Source organism: Dromaius novaehollandiae, chromosome 13 (assembly GCF_036370855.1).
Source record: "Dromaius novaehollandiae isolate bDroNov1 chromosome 13, bDroNov1.hap1, whole genome shotgun sequence".
Taxonomy (NCBI): domain Eukaryota; kingdom Metazoa; phylum Chordata; class Aves; order Casuariiformes; family Dromaiidae; genus Dromaius; species Dromaius novaehollandiae.
Window position 1 is genome coordinate 8,498,719 of NC_088110.1, and position 20,846 is coordinate 8,519,564.

The 20,846-nt window shown below is 42.4% G+C and overlaps 1 protein-coding gene across 3 annotated transcripts in view; it reads right to left on the bottom strand.

Moving 5' to 3' along the window:
* Positions 1–20,846, bottom strand: part of NKD1 (NKD inhibitor of WNT signaling pathway 1) — a 115,333-nt gene that overhangs the window by 22,215 nt on the left and 72,272 nt on the right. For 2 of the 3 annotated variants that reach the window (XM_064519561.1, XM_026102191.2), the window contains 2 exons: positions 3,045–3,151; positions 354–449 (listed from right to left, as the gene is read on the bottom strand). In XM_064519561.1, coding sequence (XP_064375631.1) covers positions 354–449; positions 3,045–3,151 — 203 coding nt within the window. The remainder of the gene's footprint in view (positions 1–353; positions 450–3,044; positions 3,152–20,846) is intronic. The other variant, XM_064519562.1, reaches the window with a different exon arrangement.

Here is a 20,846-nt window from a genome sequence, read left to right on the forward strand (position 1 = left end):
AGCTTCTCTCTGAAAAGCAGGACAGGAGCCAGAACAATATACATTTGCAGGGGTTTATTTTGACAATGTGTTTAGTGGTTCAGTTGTTTCAGATATTTTTCCCCCTCGAATGCCAGTACTATTTTTTAAAGGCTAATCCCAGATATTAAACAGCAACAGGCTTAAAAAGTGGTACAGTACGTCTGAAAAGAGTAAACTACTGGTGGGATTGTTTCTAGGAGGGAAGGGTCCATGGAAACTGCTGTTTGAGTTGGCAGGATACCTTTATTTCATAGAAGAAAAAATGTTCCTGTTATAAAATGCTTCTCGTGTTAGCAACGCTGCACACAAAGGGGCAGCTGTACTTTGCTTACCTCGCGGGTGACTCTTCCGTTGTTATCAAAGTCATACAGTGTGAAGGTCCACTCTTGCCTGTTATCTTCCTCTACAGACACATCACATTGCAATTCCTAAGAAACATGCAAAGAGCAGCTGATTACCTAAAGCAAAAGGCCTGTTTGCAGAGGAGACGCTGTAGAGGGAGGCAGCTTCCTTCCTCGCTCCCTCGCGGGAGGAAGCCTCAGGATACGTCCCGGGAGGCCTCGGTCCACCACGCTGAAGGAGCCTCGCTGCAAGCACGTGACAGCCCTAATGCCCCCGGGCTAGACTCCCGGCAAGCTGCAAGATGCTTTCTACTTCATTGTAGGAAACACAAAAAGAGACAAGAAAACTACTCCCTGAAGCTGTTGGAATATAAGAAGATTTACCACTAAAAAGTGAGAAAAAAATTCCGCTTAACTCAGGAGGAGCAAGATAACAGAAAGAGACTCACGATATGAGGCAGCATAGCACAGAGCCAGGAGCAGTCATTAGCTCAAAGTGGACATGTGGCACAAGCCCCACCAGCGAGCCCTGTCCTTGACACAGATATTCGACACGCAGGGGTTGGCAGAGCTCACAGGGTCCGGCACCGTGCCGCTGCGGTTCCCGAAACGGAGCCTGGCCGGGAACTGGCAGGTAAGAATGACCTGGGCGTGGTGCCCGACTCCTATTTTAGCCGGGCTTCTGCTAGGGAGAGTGTGATCTGGGGAAAGCCTGGAAGAATCAATTTGTTAAAGGAAAAAAAATTCCAAAAACCAAACCCAAAACTTCAGCCAAGAACAAAGGATGCACTTTGCCTGACTCCAGTCACCTGGGTGCAAATTGTTTGCTTTCGCTCAAGACGGTGCAATCAGACTCACCCAGAGCCACAACAAGGCAACACAGAGAAGTTACAGTGCAATTAAAATGAAAGCCACTGTATGCAAGTAAAATAAACAGCTCCAAATAGCTTCAGCATGATAGAGCTCAAAATACCTGGTTGATCTTCTGACTTGAAACTAATTCCCTACAGCAGTCGCGGGCACCCCCCGTCCCCTGCCGAGTTCAAAGGCAGGCTTCGCCGCCGTAACAAGCCCGCCTGAAAGCTGCCAAGTGCCCCGCACTCCGCTGTGGAAACACAGTCTCGTATTACACAAACATTCCCAGCACCTTTAAGAGCCAAATCACATCCACCTCAGATTTAGACCTCTGGTCTCAACATTTGCATTTCTGATTCTTTTATACTTGGCCATAAAATGAAAATGTTTACCATTCTCTCAGCCCCTAGCTGACACAGTTGGAAAACTTTGATTTGTAGAACAAAGAAAAAATATCAATACTTGGTTTCTTGCCATTTATTAATAGCTCCCTGTCCCACGCTGCCTAAGATAACATCTTTACGTGAGGATGTGCTTTGCTTCGTTAAGAGCCACGGCAATCTTCCCCGCATTAGTCATGGAGCCTGGTACCAAGCGCTAACCTTTATGGCATGCCAAGGACTACTCGGGAACAAACGCGGGCTTTGCTGGGACGGTGCAGCTCCAGCTCCGCTGGCACCGACTGTGTGGACAGGTGCCCTTCAACAGTCAAATATCAGGGCACTTCTAATTGCAATTTATCATGCCTTTCCTGTGTGCAAATGTCTGCTCCTCAAGGCAGAATATAAAACGTGCCTAGAAAAAGAGATACCCCTGTGCAAAAAAGGCAGGAACAAGTCACCTCCCACCTAAGGCACAAAAGCACGTAGCAACACCTGAACTGCATATGGGAGAGCTACAGCCTCTTCATCAGCCTTAAAACAGTAAGGAGTAAATTGTACCAGATCACTAAACCTTCTCGAGAGAAGGAAATGAAGACTGCAGCCACGCTGCAAGGTGGCTGGATGGTCTTTTAAGCAGCACTGGAGGAACGCAAAGCTCGTTAATGTGACAGGCTGACAGCCCTGAAAGGTAGAAGTTTGCCATGTCTGCGAGTGCAGCGAGATGAAATTCTTGCTGTTGCTTGCTAGTACCAGAGTATCCTTCTGTTCACCAAGAGAGACAACCCTCTAGCTGGATGACAGCATGTCTCAATACTCGTATTTATTAAATCGCTCCCTATATAAACAAAACCTGCCAACTATGCACAATGTCTGGCAATTTTATGATGTTTGTAAGTCTACAAGGAAATAGACCATCCGACTCATTACCCCCCGGATCTTTTCCTCCCCCCCATCTGATCAGAGGCATTTCCGGCATGGTAGACCAAGGTTATTTCACTTTGGAGACCCAGGCACAGAAGACTGGTGCTTAAGTAAGCTCTCACTAACATCTTTTACACGAGGAAGAATTAATCAAGTGCAATCGTCCATGAAAGCCAATCTAAGGATTTGATAACTCTGTGGGTGGCATAATAAATTACTTCTGAAAGGATCACAGGTAGAGGATGAACACAAACACCTTTCCTTACTCCACATTTCAGAACCTGCTGAGGGATCATCATCATTTGATCCTATCTGAACTTGGAAATAAAACTCAGTAATCACCCCATGAGGAACGATTCCACTGACAGTAGGTCACAGGCTTGTGCCAGTTCCACTCCCTCAGGTACCCGTTACAATCAACAGGAGCTACACACATGCATCAGAGGGCACTATCGGGGCCACAGGTTATTTTTCTACCTTAATTATGTCAGTACAGTGAAACTTGAAAATACAGAGGACTTACTTCAAATTTTAGTTGCTTCTTGGAACCTGTGCGTGTGTCACTTTCTTTTTCCACTTTCTTTTCATCTCCACTGCAAACTCCATCTGTCTTCTCTGGAGGCAAAGCCACTGCAAAAAATATATTTAAGAAAAAAACACTTATAAGGGAATGTCAAAATAGTCTTCTATTTGCAAATCTGTCTTCCTATTTAGTGCGAAAGTGATTTCAACAAACTTGTATGAGAGGGTCATTAAACTTGGTTTGCCTTTGTGTGCACTGCACATCTGGGATTATTTCAGCAGAAAATCTACCACGAGCTTTTGGTATCCAGCCTCTCCTACTAACCTCGGAAGAGTAAGAGGAGGTTCAAAGACAGTATTATGAGAATATAAATTAGCAGAACTATTACTGTAAATAAGTTGAACAATTCTGCAAAACACTGAAAGTTTTTGACATACTGCAAAAACACACTGCATTCACTAAAAGGTTAAGAAGTTTTTTTTCAAATACACCTGAAAATATACATTTCACCTATGCACTTACATAATTCAATAGCACTCAGAAACAGTATCAACACTAACATATATCCAGCTCTTGTTGAGGAACTTAATAACTCAGCCATATACCTATGCCTTTGGCTCATAAAGAGGCGCTCAGCCCTGCAGGTAATGAAGCACAATAGCTGAGGAAAAGGAATTCTATATTCTATATTCATTAGACCTATGAAAATACACAGAGATTTTCAACCCTGCTCTCAATTTTTTTAGATATGTATTTTTCATGTCCAAGTGCTTCTGCCAATAACGTTATGCCCATATTCCACTAGGCATATCAGTAATCCTGCCTGCCTCCATAAAATAGAAGATAGATTACAAGAATGTAGGCCTGAAAGTCTGCATTCTTCTCTTGCAATGTGGCATTTGCATTTACCCAATATATTTATCCTAATGCTATGTAGGAACTATTTCTTGGGGATGCCTTTGTAAGTAAGATCTCCCATAAGTGCCAATTCAGTAAAGTCAGACTCCTTACAGAAAGGGAAACATGCTCCCTTTCACTCCAGAATAAGTCATTTCAAACAGGGTTTACTCTCTGGCTCTGCTGGTGCTCAGCACTGCTGAGGTGCCTCCCAAGCACTCTGACAGGAAAGTAAGGCACTACCACACCAGACAAGGCAGTTGTATTTCCCATTTTTCAACATTTTCTTGCAGAAATTGGAAAAAGCAGTTTAAAAAATCTCCCCTTACCATAGCTTTATACTCTCAGAAATTCCAAAAGCTAAGGTTTCTGCCATAACACTCAGGCTGCCACATTGCAATGTATCACATTTTCTAGTCTTACTTCTTTGTTTAAATTTAACGCTATTGTATTATTATTATTTTTTTTAATCTGTGGTATACTGCAAAGACCCCGGATATGCAGTAAAGGCAAGGGAGCAATGAGGTAGAAGCCTTAACCTCGGGAATTTCCTGACTTTGATACTCATGGGCAGTTTTGAAGTTATACCAATGCCAGCTGCAACAGACAGACGCACAATGTACTGTACAAATGCAAATAATCATGCAGGTTAAGATATACGTACTCACACACTGATACACTTTGATTTCTACTACGAGCCCTGCTTGGATTCCCTACACCACACACAAGCTAAGGAGGAAGGTCAGCTCAAGCAAGAGACAGTTCACCTCATGACAGTGCCTTTTCTTGTCCATCTAACTGGGTGTTATTGGACAAGCAGGGACTGTTTATTAGGAGGTTTTTGTACAGTGCTCACCGTAATGAATACACATAACACATACTACTTATGATACAGAATTTCGAAGTATATCTGAAGAACAGCCATATACCTTATACTCCCTTTGTCCATAAATACAGTCCCATGTTCTTGGAAATTCAAAGCTAAGACCAAAAAAAGACCCCCATAAAACAAACAAAAAAGACCACATCTGGAAACAGTTGATCTACCTTTATCCAGCCTTGCAACTTCATTCTAAAAGCAACTAGAAATGAAAAGGTAACAAGGGCCTTCATAAGAAGGACAGTTGGATTGTCAGAGGTTCTTTGCAGCTATTAAATACGTCCCTAGATTTTGAGTGGCTCATTTGTATCAGTGAGCAGTTTCTCACAGGAATGGATCTGACCAAGCTAATAGAAATACTTCTTGTGAGGGCCTTTTGCAGCTTCACAATCAATCTCTAGGGACTGTGAGCTCTGTGACTGGTGAAAGCTAGGCTAGCATTACCCTTAGCTCTTTGGAATAATGGATGACCAACTGAAAACAACTTCTACATCTATTATCACACATACTTTTCAACATATAAAGGTACATAATGGCCAAAAGACTTCTACGCTGTTCTTTTGTCCATTAAGGCTGTAGCTCAGCATCCCAGACAACATTAGGCTGAGAGAATTGAGGAGCAGATCCCGTAAAAGGCAAATATTCCCTGCCCCAATGCTCTTTGCTGGGTTTTTCTGTCCAAGGGTCTTATCAAGTGTTCTCTGAATTTCACTTCTGTGCTTTTCCGCTGTAAATTACTTGCTTGTGCAAAGAGCACCCTTAGCTGGGTGGTTCAGCGAGAACAGAGCCACCAGCACCAAGTCACCTTTGGGCTTCAAGAACTGCACTTCCACTGGCACGTTCAATAACCTTTCCGGGCGGAGAGTACGCGTGTTCAGATAGGAAGCTTTCACTTTAATGTATTATTTATGTAACAGAGGAAAAAACGTGCTCTGACAAATTAGCCTTCTCAAAAAACAAGAGTTCAACTATTGGGGAAGGAGGGGATACATCTTGCAGTACACTCCTTCAGAGAGTTTAAATACTGTATGCCAGAAATTATCCTCTTTGAGCTTCGCTGACCTTTGATCTGAAGAACTCACTGGCCTTGCTGCTCCAGGGAATTATCCTTTGAAATCAGTTACTCATTTCTGAGCTCAGATGAAATGGGGAAATATGGTGATCTCATCTTGATGTCAGGTTTCATTCAGCAAAAAAAAAAAAAAAAAAAAAAAAAGAAGTCTAAATGAAGTAACTTTAAACAGGAATATGGATATATTAAAATAATACTTATGGGTGATATGGGTGATCAAAAAATGTGCCTGCGCATATATCCTTGTGTGCCTTATACAAACTCAATGAACATTAAAAAATACATACTGGAATACGACTGTTTTTGTCTGAATAGAGAAGTAAATATGTTTGGTATCTTGTTTCTATACTTAGTTTTGACTATTGACACACTGCTCAACTTCATGAAGGCTACAAACACATGCTGAAGCTACTTATAAATAAAATGAGAATGTCTGCTTGGGACGGTTAGAACTGGCAGCCTGTAAACAGAGATCCACGAGCGAGTTGCATGCCAAGGTTCAGATATATTCACAATGTGAACTTCCTTTCAGCTCTGCCAATGACATTAAACTAGACCAGACAAGATTGCTATCTCAAAGGACTGTTGGAGAATTAATAGACTTGTGTTTCCAAAGTCTAGGCCATCAGAAATAGGTCCGTGTACAATATATCATCTGTACAAAAATACTTAGTTACCTCCCCACTCAGATAACAAGTCCTGACAAAGAGAATGTACTATATAGACAAATACACAGAGAAAGCTACCCTTGTTGTTGTGGGAATCCACAACTGGAAAAAAATGTATATTTATTACTTCTCATGGGAATAACCATATGCTCTCAAAAACAATGTTCCATAGCAAAATGTTTCATGAATTGAAATACTGCATATGTTTTCTTTATGATGTTCTCTTTTCTTGTTCATTATTAATGGTCTTGTATTCACTTCTATAACCTTAAGACACTATAAAAATGCGTCTGGACAATATTTGAAATTGGAAAGACAATAAAGGAAAAATATTAACTTGGAAAAATTGTGAAATACCATTCTTTCATGAAAAACAAACTGACTGGCTTAAGTGTACTAGCAGATGTTTCTCTCTAAAGATTGTTAATTACTACCACCCAATTGCTCATAATTGAGGTGGGGGAGGAAGAGAAGGAGAGAATGGACACCATTTTAAAGGTATTAAGACTCATCCCTGAAGAATTAGGTCTTTTTTCAAAGGTTTATTCATCCTTAAGAAAAGGAGTGGGTAATAATTCTAACTGCTCCTTAGGAATAACCAAAAAATCACGGAAAGGAGGTAAAATTGATTGCTGTGCTGAGCGTACTGAGTCAGTATAGAATATTACGCTTCAGACAGCCAGAGCATTCTTCACTCACCTCTGTCTTACGTCTTGGAATAAGGGGAAAAAATCAAAAAGCCAAAATAGAGCTGCAGTCAAGATGAAAAGTGAGTGTTTCATTTTCACTGTCATTCTGGTGCCTTGTCATTTCAGGTTTCTTAAAGCCCATTCAAGCAAAGCACTATACTTTAGAGCAAATGATCTTCCTTCTCAAAATACGGACACAGTTTCACCTTTTTTCACTTCAGCAGCACCGAACATTTTAGTTGGCGGGATTAAGAGGATCTCGTAGCCAGAAAACAAAAAAGGATGCAATTCTAATGGATGCTCAGGTCTAAGTTACAGCGACCTAGTCAAAATTTGCACTGTAGTTATGAGAATTCAGGCTAAAGATGAACTACTTCAGATCCTGCTTGGTATGGCAGCCATTTAGAAAGGTATCAGATGGATCACAGTGCCCTAGCTCAGAAAGCAGAACTACGGGAGAGGCTATGAAATTAATGTCAGGGTCATTACTATGTAATTTTTGAGAGAAAGAAGAATAAAGGTAAAATTGGAGAACTGACAAAAATGTCATCTATGAAATTCAGCATCTGGCATACATGAAACAAAATCCTTTGAAGTGGAATATTATTAGTTTTCCCCTAAAATTGGATAGACTGGATTCCATAGCAATGCTTTAAAAGCACTAGCAGAAGCAACGGGACAACTGAATTACATCTATGTGGGCAAAAGCAACAAACCACACATTAGAATCTGGGACTCGTGGGGGAGTAGGATAAAAGGAAAAGTAAAAATTGAATAGAAATAACAAGACAGAGAGATGAAGACATGAGCACTTCTGTAAAAGCTCAAACTGAACTTCAGTAGCAACATTCAGCCGGCGGAATTGAGCATCGAAGAGCTGGTCCAGCCGAGCTCAGTAGTAAAATTCCTATTGATGTCAACAGGGTAATGGTTTCACTTCAAATTTACAGACCTAGCAGACACAGCAGAATGTAAAGTCAGAGACTATGATGACAGAAGGGATAGAAAAAGAACTCTGCTTCTTTTCCTGAAGTCTGATGTCTAAATTATCTGGTTCTGTCAACATTTTTTCATTGCAAATCAGGTTTGACAAACATGACTGACATTCTTTGCTGACTGCACAATGACAAACAGAGCAATAATAACTATGCTTGAAAGTCCAAATTGAGAAGAAGTCCTTTAATCAAACAATTGCATTCACATTCAGATTTCACTTTCAAGTTCTCCTGGAGGCCATGAATACAGAAACATCACCCCCATTAGGCACACATTTCATCTTTATTTCAGGGTTGAATGAAATACATCTCTGAGGGACACAGCTTTGCTTCTGTGAAGGTCCTGTTCTCCAGCGCCAACTAAACACATGCAGAGCAGGACCAACAGGCAAGTTACGCTCCCGCTCCGCAGCCACAAGAGGAAGCACATAGAAAACCAGGCTCATCCTGGGTCCGTGCCAAAAGCATGTATTCAGCTTTCTCTGGCTGAAAGCTGAAGCTGATGGATTAGACACACCCTTCAGAAGGACAAGGCTCAAGCTGCCTTCTCTGAAACTTACTGCGGGGAAATTAATTGTTCTTTTTAAGTGCAGTGGGAGAAGGCAAAACCCATTTAGCGAGAGCTGTACCAGTGGTGCTTCACACTAGCCTGGGTTAGATGTTTCAACCTGAAAACATGGAGACAATTCATCTTGTTCTATTTCACTGCTTCCTGATGGTGATAACACAAATTAAAGGTTCAATTATAGACCACAGAATGGAAGGAAAAAAAGGATTCATGGTGTCACAAGACCTATTGCCAGCTCCCTACCAAGGGGAGCTGGTTAAGCACAGAGCACCACGCGGCAGGGCTGTGACTCAGGCCGTGTGACGGCTCACAGCAAATAAAAATAGACAACCAAAATATGTTTGAATCATTCAGGCATCAGATAATGATTCTGACAGACTAGTCATCACTAGGACATTTGGGAATTGCTAAATTGAAGTTCACTCAAATGCAATCAGACAACAAATTCTCCTCTGAATAAATAATACTCAGACTCACAGGTCTGTGCAGCAAAACCACCCTCAAGCTTCGATTCCTATTGCCAGCCCCAATAATTTGACACATACAAACAGAAGTATTTCCCAACTTTGATACAGAAGCACAGCAAATTTCTGCTTAGGCTTGGTTTCTTGTTTTGGTCATTGCTTTGGGGTAGTGGTGGGTTTTTTGGTTTTTGTTTTCCAAGGAAATATTTCTAATATCTCTCTACCGAAAAAAGGACTGTAGTAAGGGTGCGCATACAAAGGACCATACAGTCTGCCTTGGCTAGCTAGCTGATATCTCATACGCATTTAAACACTAAACCTGGACTTCCCACACACTCCTTTTAACAAGGGAGTTGCTGAATTTTGCCAGATTACAATTCTCTTTCCCAATTAGTTCCCCAACTGGCTGTATTTCATCAACAGCAACTGCCAGATTAAGTGCCTTACTTGACCATCTTCACCCAATACACTTTGATGTTCAGTTCTCAAGCTTCAAAATACCTTTTGGATGAAGATCAGACAGCACTAAACAGAATTACTAATTAATTAAGCAAAGTTAAATTTTAAACACTGTTTGTTGTGTTAGCCAAAAGCCTGAACAGAACAGCCTTTTTTTTCCCTTTCTCATCAGAGATCAAAGGAAATCATTTCTCCCTCCCCTCCCCTATCTGAAAGGGGAGGGGGGAATCTCCATAAGTTTTGGTCAGAATAGTTCAGGATGATACCTGTAGTAGCAAGGTTTGTGTTTGATCAGTGGGCATATCAAAAGCTACATTATCAGAATGCAATCTGCTGTAACAATCTATATCATTTAATACAGGAAAATGCTTCTTAAGTCAAAACTGTCACTTTCATATGGACCACTTACCACTTTCTAATAGCATTATGTGTCCCTGGGGCTCTAAATGGGACTGCAAAGTGCTTAATTCTTTCACTGCAAAGTAACAGATGGAGACACCAAGTGATAATTTATAACTTAAAGGAAAAGAAGAAAGACCTTTCTTCTCTAAAGATGGCCATACACTGATTTTGGTTAGTAACAGGTAACAACTCTGTTGTTTAAAATCCCTTCTCAGTATAAATTGCAGATATGCGCATTCATATAGAATTTTTTGTCTTTAATTTTCCTTGTCTCTTTGGATTTTTTTCTCCTGAGATTCACAAGGGAAGGGGGTGTGGGGAACAGAGGCTACATAATCCTTTATTTAAATGAAGATGGAGTAGGTAATGTTATTAATAATGTAGACTTTGATATCAAACTCGCTCCTATCTGACTTAGATATTCAATGGGAAAATCGTGTTTCCACCACCTTTGCTATGATAATGGGGCCTCTGAAGATATCTGAACTGTAAAAGATTCATTTCATCAAAATTGCTTTCCGTGAGAAAGAATGTCCCTGTGACCCTCACAAAGCTGGCCCAATACAGAAAGCAGTGTTGTGGACCTATATTGTAACATTATTTTAAGTGTTACGACTCAGTTGCACATCTGACAACTCTGGTCAACTCAGGGGCTCCACGGGGCTCTCGGGTCCCACAAGGGCGCTGACAGCAGCGACCTTCAAACTCAGCTTTGCTGAGGACATCCTTCCCCACCTGGATGACTCCACCCTCCAAAAAGGCTCATTAAAACACCAGCAACCAGAAAGGGTCTGCAATACCAGAGTTTAGCTTCCTGCCTACAACTCCTTAAGAGGGAATATAACTTGCCCCTAAACCAATCTTCTGCATGCACAGTCCAGGCTGCCCGGACTGGCCTCGCCAGTGTCCCGCCAGCACCGCATGGCCACGCTCCCCGGCTCCTCCGCCGCCCCGCAAAAATTCCTCGGGCAGCAGCTCTTCTGCCTCTGGGTACTTTGTTTTACAACCACTATTCCTTCTCTCTCTTTTTGTTACCTTCGGGGCTTTCAGTCATTTTCAGTACAAAGTTGGGCACTTCATATGACGTCTTGCATTGGTAAAAGGACCTGGATTGCTGGATCAGATTTATAAAGCAAGAAAAATCTGATTACTGGGTTTTTTTTGTTTTTTCTTTTTGGTAGGCTGGGGGTTGGGACTTTCCATCTAATAAGAACAGCTGGACTCCAAGCTCTTTCAAGAGCAGAAATGTTGCTTCAGGTTCATTTCCACAACCCCATAGTGCTGCATTTATTATTTGCTTTTACTCACAAACTAGTTGTGGTTACAAAAAAACCCTCTTCCAAACAAATGACATTTTATCTTTTTCTCCACAGGAGAATAAGGTTGACTGCTACTTGTGCTTTGAGGTTTGGATATGATTGAGATGAAACATCTGTTAAGAAAAAAGGTGTAGGGGGGACTTTTTTCTGCTAAAAATATCATGTCTTTTTTTTTTTTCCACCAAACTTGAAACATGTGATGAAATTCAACTTTTAAAATATAACCCTGGAGCTACTTGAAACTATAAAAGTCTCCTCAGTATCTGAGGCAAGTCAGAATTTCCACTGTTCAAGCTGGGCTTTTATGAAGAGCAGACTTTAGAGAAAGCTGTAATCTGTCTAGGTAACAAAGGGCACTTGTTCTGCCTGGTGAGGTAAAACTTTGGGTTTCTGTAGCTACTGCAGCAGAAGTGGAGTCGAAGCACACAAAAGCACCCTGACTGATACACACTTTGAATTTGCAATTGCAACTGGCAAAAGCAATCTGCTTTTCACTGCAATTGCCTCTGTGTGTCTGGATGTACATGCTTGTGCATTTGTTGGGTTCGGCAAGATGACAGGTTGTTGCGTCTAGAATATGCAGCCCCAAGGTTCAGGCATCCATCGCTCTAGCTTTACAAACTGCATAAAACGATGGCTCCTGAATTCAAGCCTGGCTAGATGGTTTCTGCTTCTGAATGCATGGTAGAAAAGCAAGAAATACTTAATCTTGCCATAAACTGTATCATCACATGAGATACTCAGAGAGGTGAAACTTCTACAGGTAGGAGAGAAAGGACTTACAGGAGCATGCACGGGGGATCTAAATAAAAGGCCACTGCAGAAAGTTGTCACAAACCCAACAATATGGGCACTCCAAAAACTTGGTTGCCTGGCTGTGTCAAGATCAAGTCAAACACAGGAGAACTGGGAACTTTAGGAATATGTGGAAGTCACAGCAGGACATATTGTCTATTAATTGCAGCCACTATTCAAGGTTCCTAAAATGAATTTAATGTTTCATGTAAAGGCAATGAATCTGAAACAAATATATTGTCCTCTGAAATAGCAAGGGCCAAAACTTCTTTCAATTACAAGAGCATAAAACTGGAATGATTCCATGAACACCAGCATGAGAGTATTATCTGGCCCCAAATCTTTGCCTGGAAATATGCTCTAGTTTCACATGGGTAAAAAAAAGAGAGAGTCACAAGAGAGTCAGAGAAGAATGGCATTTTGACTCACTTTTCAAAAACATGTTTAATAAAACCTCCACGAACTGTGGTCAAAGCTACAGGAAAAATAACTGGTAATAATCGTTGCTGGGAAATTAAAAGTAGAAAAGGACCTTTGTTCTTCAAGTAGAATAAATGAAACCACTGGTATTCATCATGCTTCCAGAGAGATTGTTTTCAAACTCCTGACTGACTTGTTCCCATATTTCAGTCTTTGTTCTTGGTGATGGATGTCTTGGGGCAAAGCTCAAGTACTTTTTTATACTGCTGCACATGTATAGTGATGTATCTTTATCTCTATACCTTACACATTATATCAGTGGTCTCTCCCAGATGCTCCTGAGCCCCTCAGTATGCCAAGGCGTAACCAGTGGTAGATCCTGCCTTCAAACTTCGTTGCCGCTGCAGAGGCAGGAGAGCAGGACACGGAGGCAAACACGGCTGGTCACATCCAGCCAGCCTGGATGATGATACAGGTTTGACAGCAAGTCTATCCACAGTGAGCAACCAGTTAGGTATTGCGATTGCTACCCAAGCTAGACTAGATGAACCTCTTGCTTGGATACATCCCCACTTGCTACAGATCCTCCTCTGATGTTGACAGCCCAAGAGAAATGTCAGCAGCCCAGACTGATACAGCGAGTCCTGATTACTCAGTGCCAAATTAGGCACAAGACTCATGTCACTGGCTCCCATTTCTCTCCACTCCAGCCCAGGCCCTGGCTCAGCCCCGCTGCTTCCCGCCGGCTCCACTCGCGGGTGTGCACAGCCAGCCGGGCCCGTGAGCTGCTGAGCAAGCGCGGAGGCACCCGGCGACACCAGGGAGACCCGTGGTACCTCTGGGGTGAGCAAGGCAAACGGATGAGATCTCCCTATGCTGCTTCCTTCTGCCCTTCGTTTCTCCTGCTCCCCACAGGTGCCTGAATGGTCTGGGTCTCCCGTGGGGAGAAGGGAGCAACCAGAGAGATTGCGAGACCTTGGTTTTCAACCGATATCCACCAGAGCCTTTTTGCCCTCCAGCAAAGTGGCTCACACCTGGCTGAGGGTAAATGAATATTCTTAGTATCAATGGATCCTTTTTTAAAGGCAACTCAGACCCTTAGTTTCTCTGTGAAAGCAGGAAAAGTTGCCAGTCTTGGGTAGAAGTAAACAGTATGGAAAAACAAGTTGTTATAAATACCTGAACATGCTTATAATATTATTTTAAAAGCTTTACATGTTTTGAAGTGTTCACTAAGGATCTACTCTTTGCTTTCTGAAGTGCTTGTTCACGTCCCTTTTCAGTTTTCTATTGAAATCTTATTGTATACATTACACAAAACTAGTATTTTTAATATTATTATCTGGCATTCTTCAGCCACCATAAGGAATAGATGGGCTTTTAGGATTGGAAAGGCTAGTTGTGTGCTATACCTTCAAACCCTCTGCTCATCACAGTGCAAGAGACAGAACAGACCCAGATTCAGGAGACTCCAGGCTGCGTTCTCAACTCTGCTGTTCTGTCCTTGAACCAAACATTCAGCTTCCTTGTGTGTGTTCATAACATCTTTCCAGCACTGTAGAATGAGCTGAATATGGAGATTAACATGAAATTGTTACTTAAAGCAGTTAGGATCTTCCCAGCCTAATGCAGAGGATAAATAACGCAGAACAAAACTCTCCAACCATAGACAAAATACACCATTTATCAAAAATTATCATTCAGCACATGTAGGAGATGGTGAGTTGTCAGCTAGAGAGGGTGATATCCTACGTGCAGAGAACAGGCACGGCACAAGCAGTGAACTGCACACCCCATGCGCAGCAGCGGTCAGCACGGACAGGGAGAGCTCACCCTCCGCGGCAACCAGAGAGCTCGCTTTTCACCTCCGCTCCACCATGGTGCCCTGTGCGCTGCTTGCCAGCATGGGTGGGAGCTGTTAGGCACCAGAAAGGTCCATTTGGAAACACCTGGAGACCACTAACTCCTTCCACACGGGCTATGGACAGCCATGGGATGGCAACGGCCTTTCATCACTACGAAGCTGGCCGGACTTGAAACGGCAGCTCTGCAAGCAAAAGCTTCTGATCCAAATACCAACCCCCCTCAACTGGAACAGCTAATGTTAAGAAACACTTGTACTTTTTTCTCTCTCTCTCTTTAAAAAAAAAAAAAAAGTGCCTTATGCTATAAGATTTTCCTCCCACTCATGGCACACAGCCTACCTGCTTATTATAATTTCCTGGATCTGTGTATGACCACAGGAAAACTTCTGCTAATCCTACCAGTCTCATGTTCTTTGGCGACTTTTATTCTAACTGCCAAACTAAGCAGTTTTCTCTTGGCACTTTCCACTGCTCCTTTTCCCCCCCCATGTTCTCTGGTCCCCCTTGCAGTTCGCGGGAACCAGCGATCGGCTCCCCGTGCAGGTAGGGGCCAGCTGCTGGCCAGATAACGGGGGCTGCTGGCGGTGGGTCAGGCCTGAAGCTGAACGTATGTCTCAGAGTTGGCTCCATTTCATTGCGAGTAGTAGGAAAGGGAAGATCAGAAACCTCTTGACAGCCAAAAAAATGCAGCAAATGATCACCAGTTAGAGGTGACCACATACCAGAAATTTGCTTTAGATGAGTATATGCTAAGTGTATAGGATTATCAACAACTCCTTAAAACGCAGAGTTCCCACACGATATCCCAGAAGACCAACCACAAGAGCACTTTTAAGGCAGAATTATTAGCTCTGCCTTTGCAGTATCGGTGATGAACAGGTATTTGGTTTAAGAGCACAGAGAAGGAACCTTCAAGTTCTGCTAGGCACCATGCCTACCACGTCCATAATAACTGTAACAGCGGTGAGACAAAACAACTTGTTTTCAAGACACAATCTCTGTATTTTCTGTAAGTACACTGAAGTTTCATGTAAATAATACTTAGAAAATTACTTAAGCTTTAGAACATAAAAGCAATAACAACCATCACAACTGAAGGCATTAACTAGAAAGGTGCAGGTAGTTTGAAGTAATTGCCTTTGGTAACACATTCGTAATTCAGCCTAGTACAGTACTTGAAGTATTATCGCCAAGAGATGAATATACCAAAGTATGGTAGAAAATGTCTCACAGGCATGTAGTATTTCCATGACACATACTTCAGAAAGTCAGCTAAAGTTTGTTAAAATATCTGCTCAAGTTTTCCTGTGCTGACAAACTTACAATCTATTTGGGCCCAAGGACCATACCTTGCCATCCTTTCTCCAAGTCGATAACCCAACAGATAATCTTCCAATTACCAACCTTGTAAACAACTGTTTTACCATGAACCAAAGTCTTTACTGAGTTTTTACCTGACAAAAAGGGGAGAGGAAATTATCTCGCAATACAAGAGAGCACTCACTGCAGTGCGTTGTGCCCCGGCTCGTCTGGGACAGGGATGGCAGGGGAAGCACGTGCTGCTGTGTGCACGTCTGGGAAGGTGGCAGCACTGGGCATAATTTCAGCAGCCGTAAACCACTAGTGCATTCTATACTATCGGTTTCCTATTTGCTTGCTTATTAAAAGCCAAAAATATCTACGCTGCTCTTGACAGTGAAACTCCGTTAACCATGCCTCTATCCCCACCTGACCACAGAGTCCCTGGATGCTGGACTCTAAGAAAGAAGAGATGAAGGACCAACTGGACATACTGGTAAAACCTTGAAAAACAAATAATAACAAAGAATATAATGAATTACGAGTAAATTAATCCTGTTTCTATGATTGCGCACATGCTGTCAAAAGTGACTCCAAAGCACAGAACAGTCCATTTGAAAGTTGACCAAAACCCTGGTGTATCAGTGAGTGAAATTCTGCTTTGTTGAATACAACATGCCTTACTTGAAGGTTTAGAAATTCCACAATGTCTTGTAAATGTACAAAAAGAGCTTTGAGTAGCACTTTTACAGAGATCCGAGATAGATTCTTTTCAGCAGCAATATGTGCTTTGAGCTCTGTTGGAGGGCTCTCTAATATTTACGGGCAAAGAGATGACCTGAATAATTTTGTCCTTTCTGATACCAGACTAAGGAATGTCTTATATCCAGGGCGTGGAAGGCCGACAGTAATCTGAACGCATGTGGTCTGGGAAGAATATCAGAAAATGGGTTTGTTGAGTCAGGTGAAGCTGTGTCAACCACCTTTGGCAAGACCTCTGGATATCTTGTTTAGATAAGGCACCAGGAAGACTTGGATCTTCTCCAGTCCTCTGCTGAGAGAATAATAACCAAGACATTGCCCTCAGCTGACAAGTGAAACAGGGAACAGATTGTTACCAGCACAAGAGGCAGCTCCGGCAGGTACAGCACTAGACTGATCTCACTTTGAGGTGTAAGATTCCTCGTTAGCAGAAACACTTAAGTCAAATTTTCAGAAGAACAGTGACATGAGATATCACATTATCACAGGTACCAACTGGGGAGTGAACTAAGTGTCTCCTGAGCTTAAGGACTTCACCTTCAATTCCAAACAGTGGCTGAGGCAAGCGGACAGCTCGGTCACCCGGGGCTCCAGAGAGGGGGTAATGCAGCACGTCAGGAATCGCCTCCCTTTCCTTGGGCCAGTCTGTGTCAGTGGGAGACTTTCCTGCCACTGGTTTGGATGTCACAAGTGGAGAGAAAACAGGCTGCACTGAATGGATCTTCTATATATGCAAGCAATAAGAGGGAGATCCCCAGGTCACTTCAGCCCACAGACTTGGAGTGGTCAGCTAAGAAAGCCCTCCTGGCTTGCAGGTTTTACCCATGGGAAGCTCCCAAAAGTAAACTCAGGGGAAAGGTGAAAAAAGTTCTACAAAAACAAGAGCAGGTCTCTTGAATGATTCCTTAGAAAGCTTGCTTATGCCTTGAAGAGCAGAGGGATAACATGGATGTCAGTACTGAACACACTAATTTGATACCACAAACACTTTCTGCCTGCCATTCTGGCTTCCTCGCTGAGACAAAACGAAAAATATCTTCCAATGTCTGTGCTGTTTCAGGCGTATTCCAGGACTGCCTCTAGTCATTCAGTTCTGGTGAGCTACTCTTCCATCCAGGGACAAGGAAGAGGAAATTCAAGCTCGTTCATTCTAGGCGTGAGGAGTGATGAGGCACACGCCTCATCACATGTGCAGGTACTGCTGGACCAGAAAGTTTCTGCGTTCAAGCACAAAAAGAGTGTACACAGCCACGGGGGACTGCCGGTGCGTGGCACAAGTGCTACACAGTAGGCCAGTGGAAGTCTCTGAAACGAACAAGGAAAGCACTGCCAAACTTGGAGGAAAACTTGCAAAAGAATCCACTGTAGAAATTCTACTCAGTATATCCAATTTTTGAATTATTAGTGAAAGAAGAAGGTAAATAGAATAAGAGTGGGTAGTATAATAACAGAGCGAGGTTTCCATTGGTCTCTCTTTTATCTAAGGAGGTCAGTGACCATATAAGAGAAAATCTCAAAATTTCAATTTACAGTGACTCATCCAGCAGGGAAATCAAAGGCAGGTGCTGGATATAATAGACAATGCTGGTCAAACTGTTTCTTTCTGCACAGCACTCGGTAAACAGAGTAGCCACTATTGAGTCCTAACCTCTTGTCATGCAGCAACATTGAGTCAACAATCCGCTCTCATGGCTTAATGCTTTTGATGTTTACTTTGTTCTTTCTATAGTTCAAAAGAAAGCACTAATGCACCAGTCCTCTTACCAAATACAATCTTAATCCCAGAATCCCGAGCCTTTTGCTGTTGGCCAGTTAAGTCTGTTAAGACGAAAGGATTTGATCAAGCTTTACATAACAACACAGAAGTTAAATCCAGCAAAGAGAGTTCTTTTTATCTGTACTGCTCAGACAGCTTGGGGGGGGGGGGGGAAGAGAAAAAAAGAAGGTAATGAACTTGGCTATGTAAAACAAAATAAGGAATTCAATTATTTCTCTTATTGCCACTTTGTCTTTTCAGGGAGAGTCTTCTAAAGAACTCAGATTTATTCTCCAATCAAGTCTCTGAGTGTGAATGCCATAATTCTCCCCTAACCCAGAAGAACTGTGGCACCTGCTGTGCTTTTCTGCAAATCTGAGAAATGTTTCTTTTTCATCAGGCATTTTCCCGATTAAAAAAAGGAAAAACCCAACAACAAAACCCCCAAAAGCCTGAACTAAACTAAGCATTGTAGGTCAAAGGAACATGAGGGGAGAGGAGAACAAGCATGTACTTTGGAAACAGATGGGCAGTTCAGAGGAAAGGTAAGTGAAAAACAACTTCAAATAATTAATACTGTATGACACTTAAATCAAGAACTTTCCTGCCCCCCTCTCCTTTTTTAGGCTCATTTTTCCCATCCTTACTTTGTATTTATAAAGAGAGAAAACAGTCCAATGATTAGATGGTTGCCTGGTGCTTGGTAGTTCTGGGTCTTTGTTTTGCCCCCAATGTCCTTTATGGTCTTAGTCCAATCAACCATGTTTCGGTGTGTCACTACTCTCTATTTGTAAACTCAATTTATCACATCTTCTGGATGACATACGAATGTAGACACTTTGAACATATATGTTACACATGTACATATGGAAAGAGAGAGATACAGAAAAGAGCCATGACATGGTCATCATAGACCTAAGCTACCCACAATTCAAGCTGTGCCTCAACAAGGGTCTCCAGTCATGTTTCAGCTTGACTAGGACGTACCTTTTATGCTAATACTCCTGCAAGTATTACCACAATCACCTAACAATAATATGCCAACAAGGAGGAGAAAGTTATACAAGAAAAGTGAAGGCATCCTGCTCTAGCACAATGCTTCTGGTACCCTGTGTTAATTATAAGCTGATTCTCATCACCCCATTCGAGAGGTGGTTCTGGAAAGCAGCGGAGGCCGCCCCAGCGGGGAGAGCGGAGCGAGGAGGGAAGGGCTGCTCTCCCGCGCCCAGGCCCCGCTGGCGGCGGTCTCCGGGCTCCCAACGGGAAGGACGCCCCGGCACAGCTCTCCCCTGCCAGCAGCACACAAGGCAGGGGCCACCCGCTGCTATCTGCATCTTGGGTTTGCTACTCGGCTTCTTCAGAAAAAGTGAGGCACATCAGAAGTAATAACGTGAAACTGCTCTTACTGGCACTGAAAGACTGAAATTACAGTAGCCTAAAAGGTTTTACACCTCAGTGTTAACAATCCTGCTGCTGACTAGCCTGAAAACATCATGTATTGTACCGTTTGCTGTGCAAGACAACGCTACGCAATAAAGCAAAAAAGTAGAGACAAGTAAAAGGTAGAATGAGACATGGAGAAACAAAATTATTCACCTCACTAGCATGTAATTTCCTTCCTCTGTTAAGTAGTTTCTACTATAATTCTGACAATTAAAAAAAGCTACCCACTATTACAGGTCTGTCCCATTACGAGCTGAAAGGAAACCTGTGGCAAAGTTAAATACTGAAACACGTTGGTCACTGTTAACAAACACTGACCCCATCATACAAGTACTTCTTGCTTTTGTATTAACAGGAGCCTACAGGCACCAGGTGAAACGGAGCTCCTGCACACACACACACACACACACACACTAGCGCGTATTCTTTGGAAACTAAAGACATCACCAAAACACGAGGTCCAAGAAATACAGTATATTAACGCACGTCACAGGTGAGGAGTTGGAATGCAGCCATGGAGAATATTTCAGGATCTATTCCAGCATCCTGACTACAAAAACCTCTAGTTTTCTTATTTCCCCACACTCTAAGCTCACATACGTGTTTCATCTGGCATGAGCAACATATTATAAATACACGTTTCATCTGGCATGAGCAATATACTATAAATACATACAAGCACTAAGCAATGCTAAGTGCTGTAGCAACAACGTTGTTGATGCAGCCACAATTCATTGAAACATTTTTCAGTTCAAAATGAAAAGTTACTTTTACAGTGGCTGATGCTTAAAATCAAGTTTCTTTCCAGTAGTTCTTTAGGCTTGCTTAGCTCAGTCTCAGCAACTCCCAGAGAACAAGACAGCAGCAATTTTGATTCAGCAGTGGTGCAATTTTGCAGCCTTTTTAAAGTCCGGATAACAGATCCACAAATGGAGAGAAATTGCTTAAGACTCCTGTGCTACAAATCAATGAGTAGTCCCTGAGCAGAATTTGATAGCAGCATTCATTCCAATACGGGTAAAGAGGTGCCAAGAAAAGTGCATTTTCAG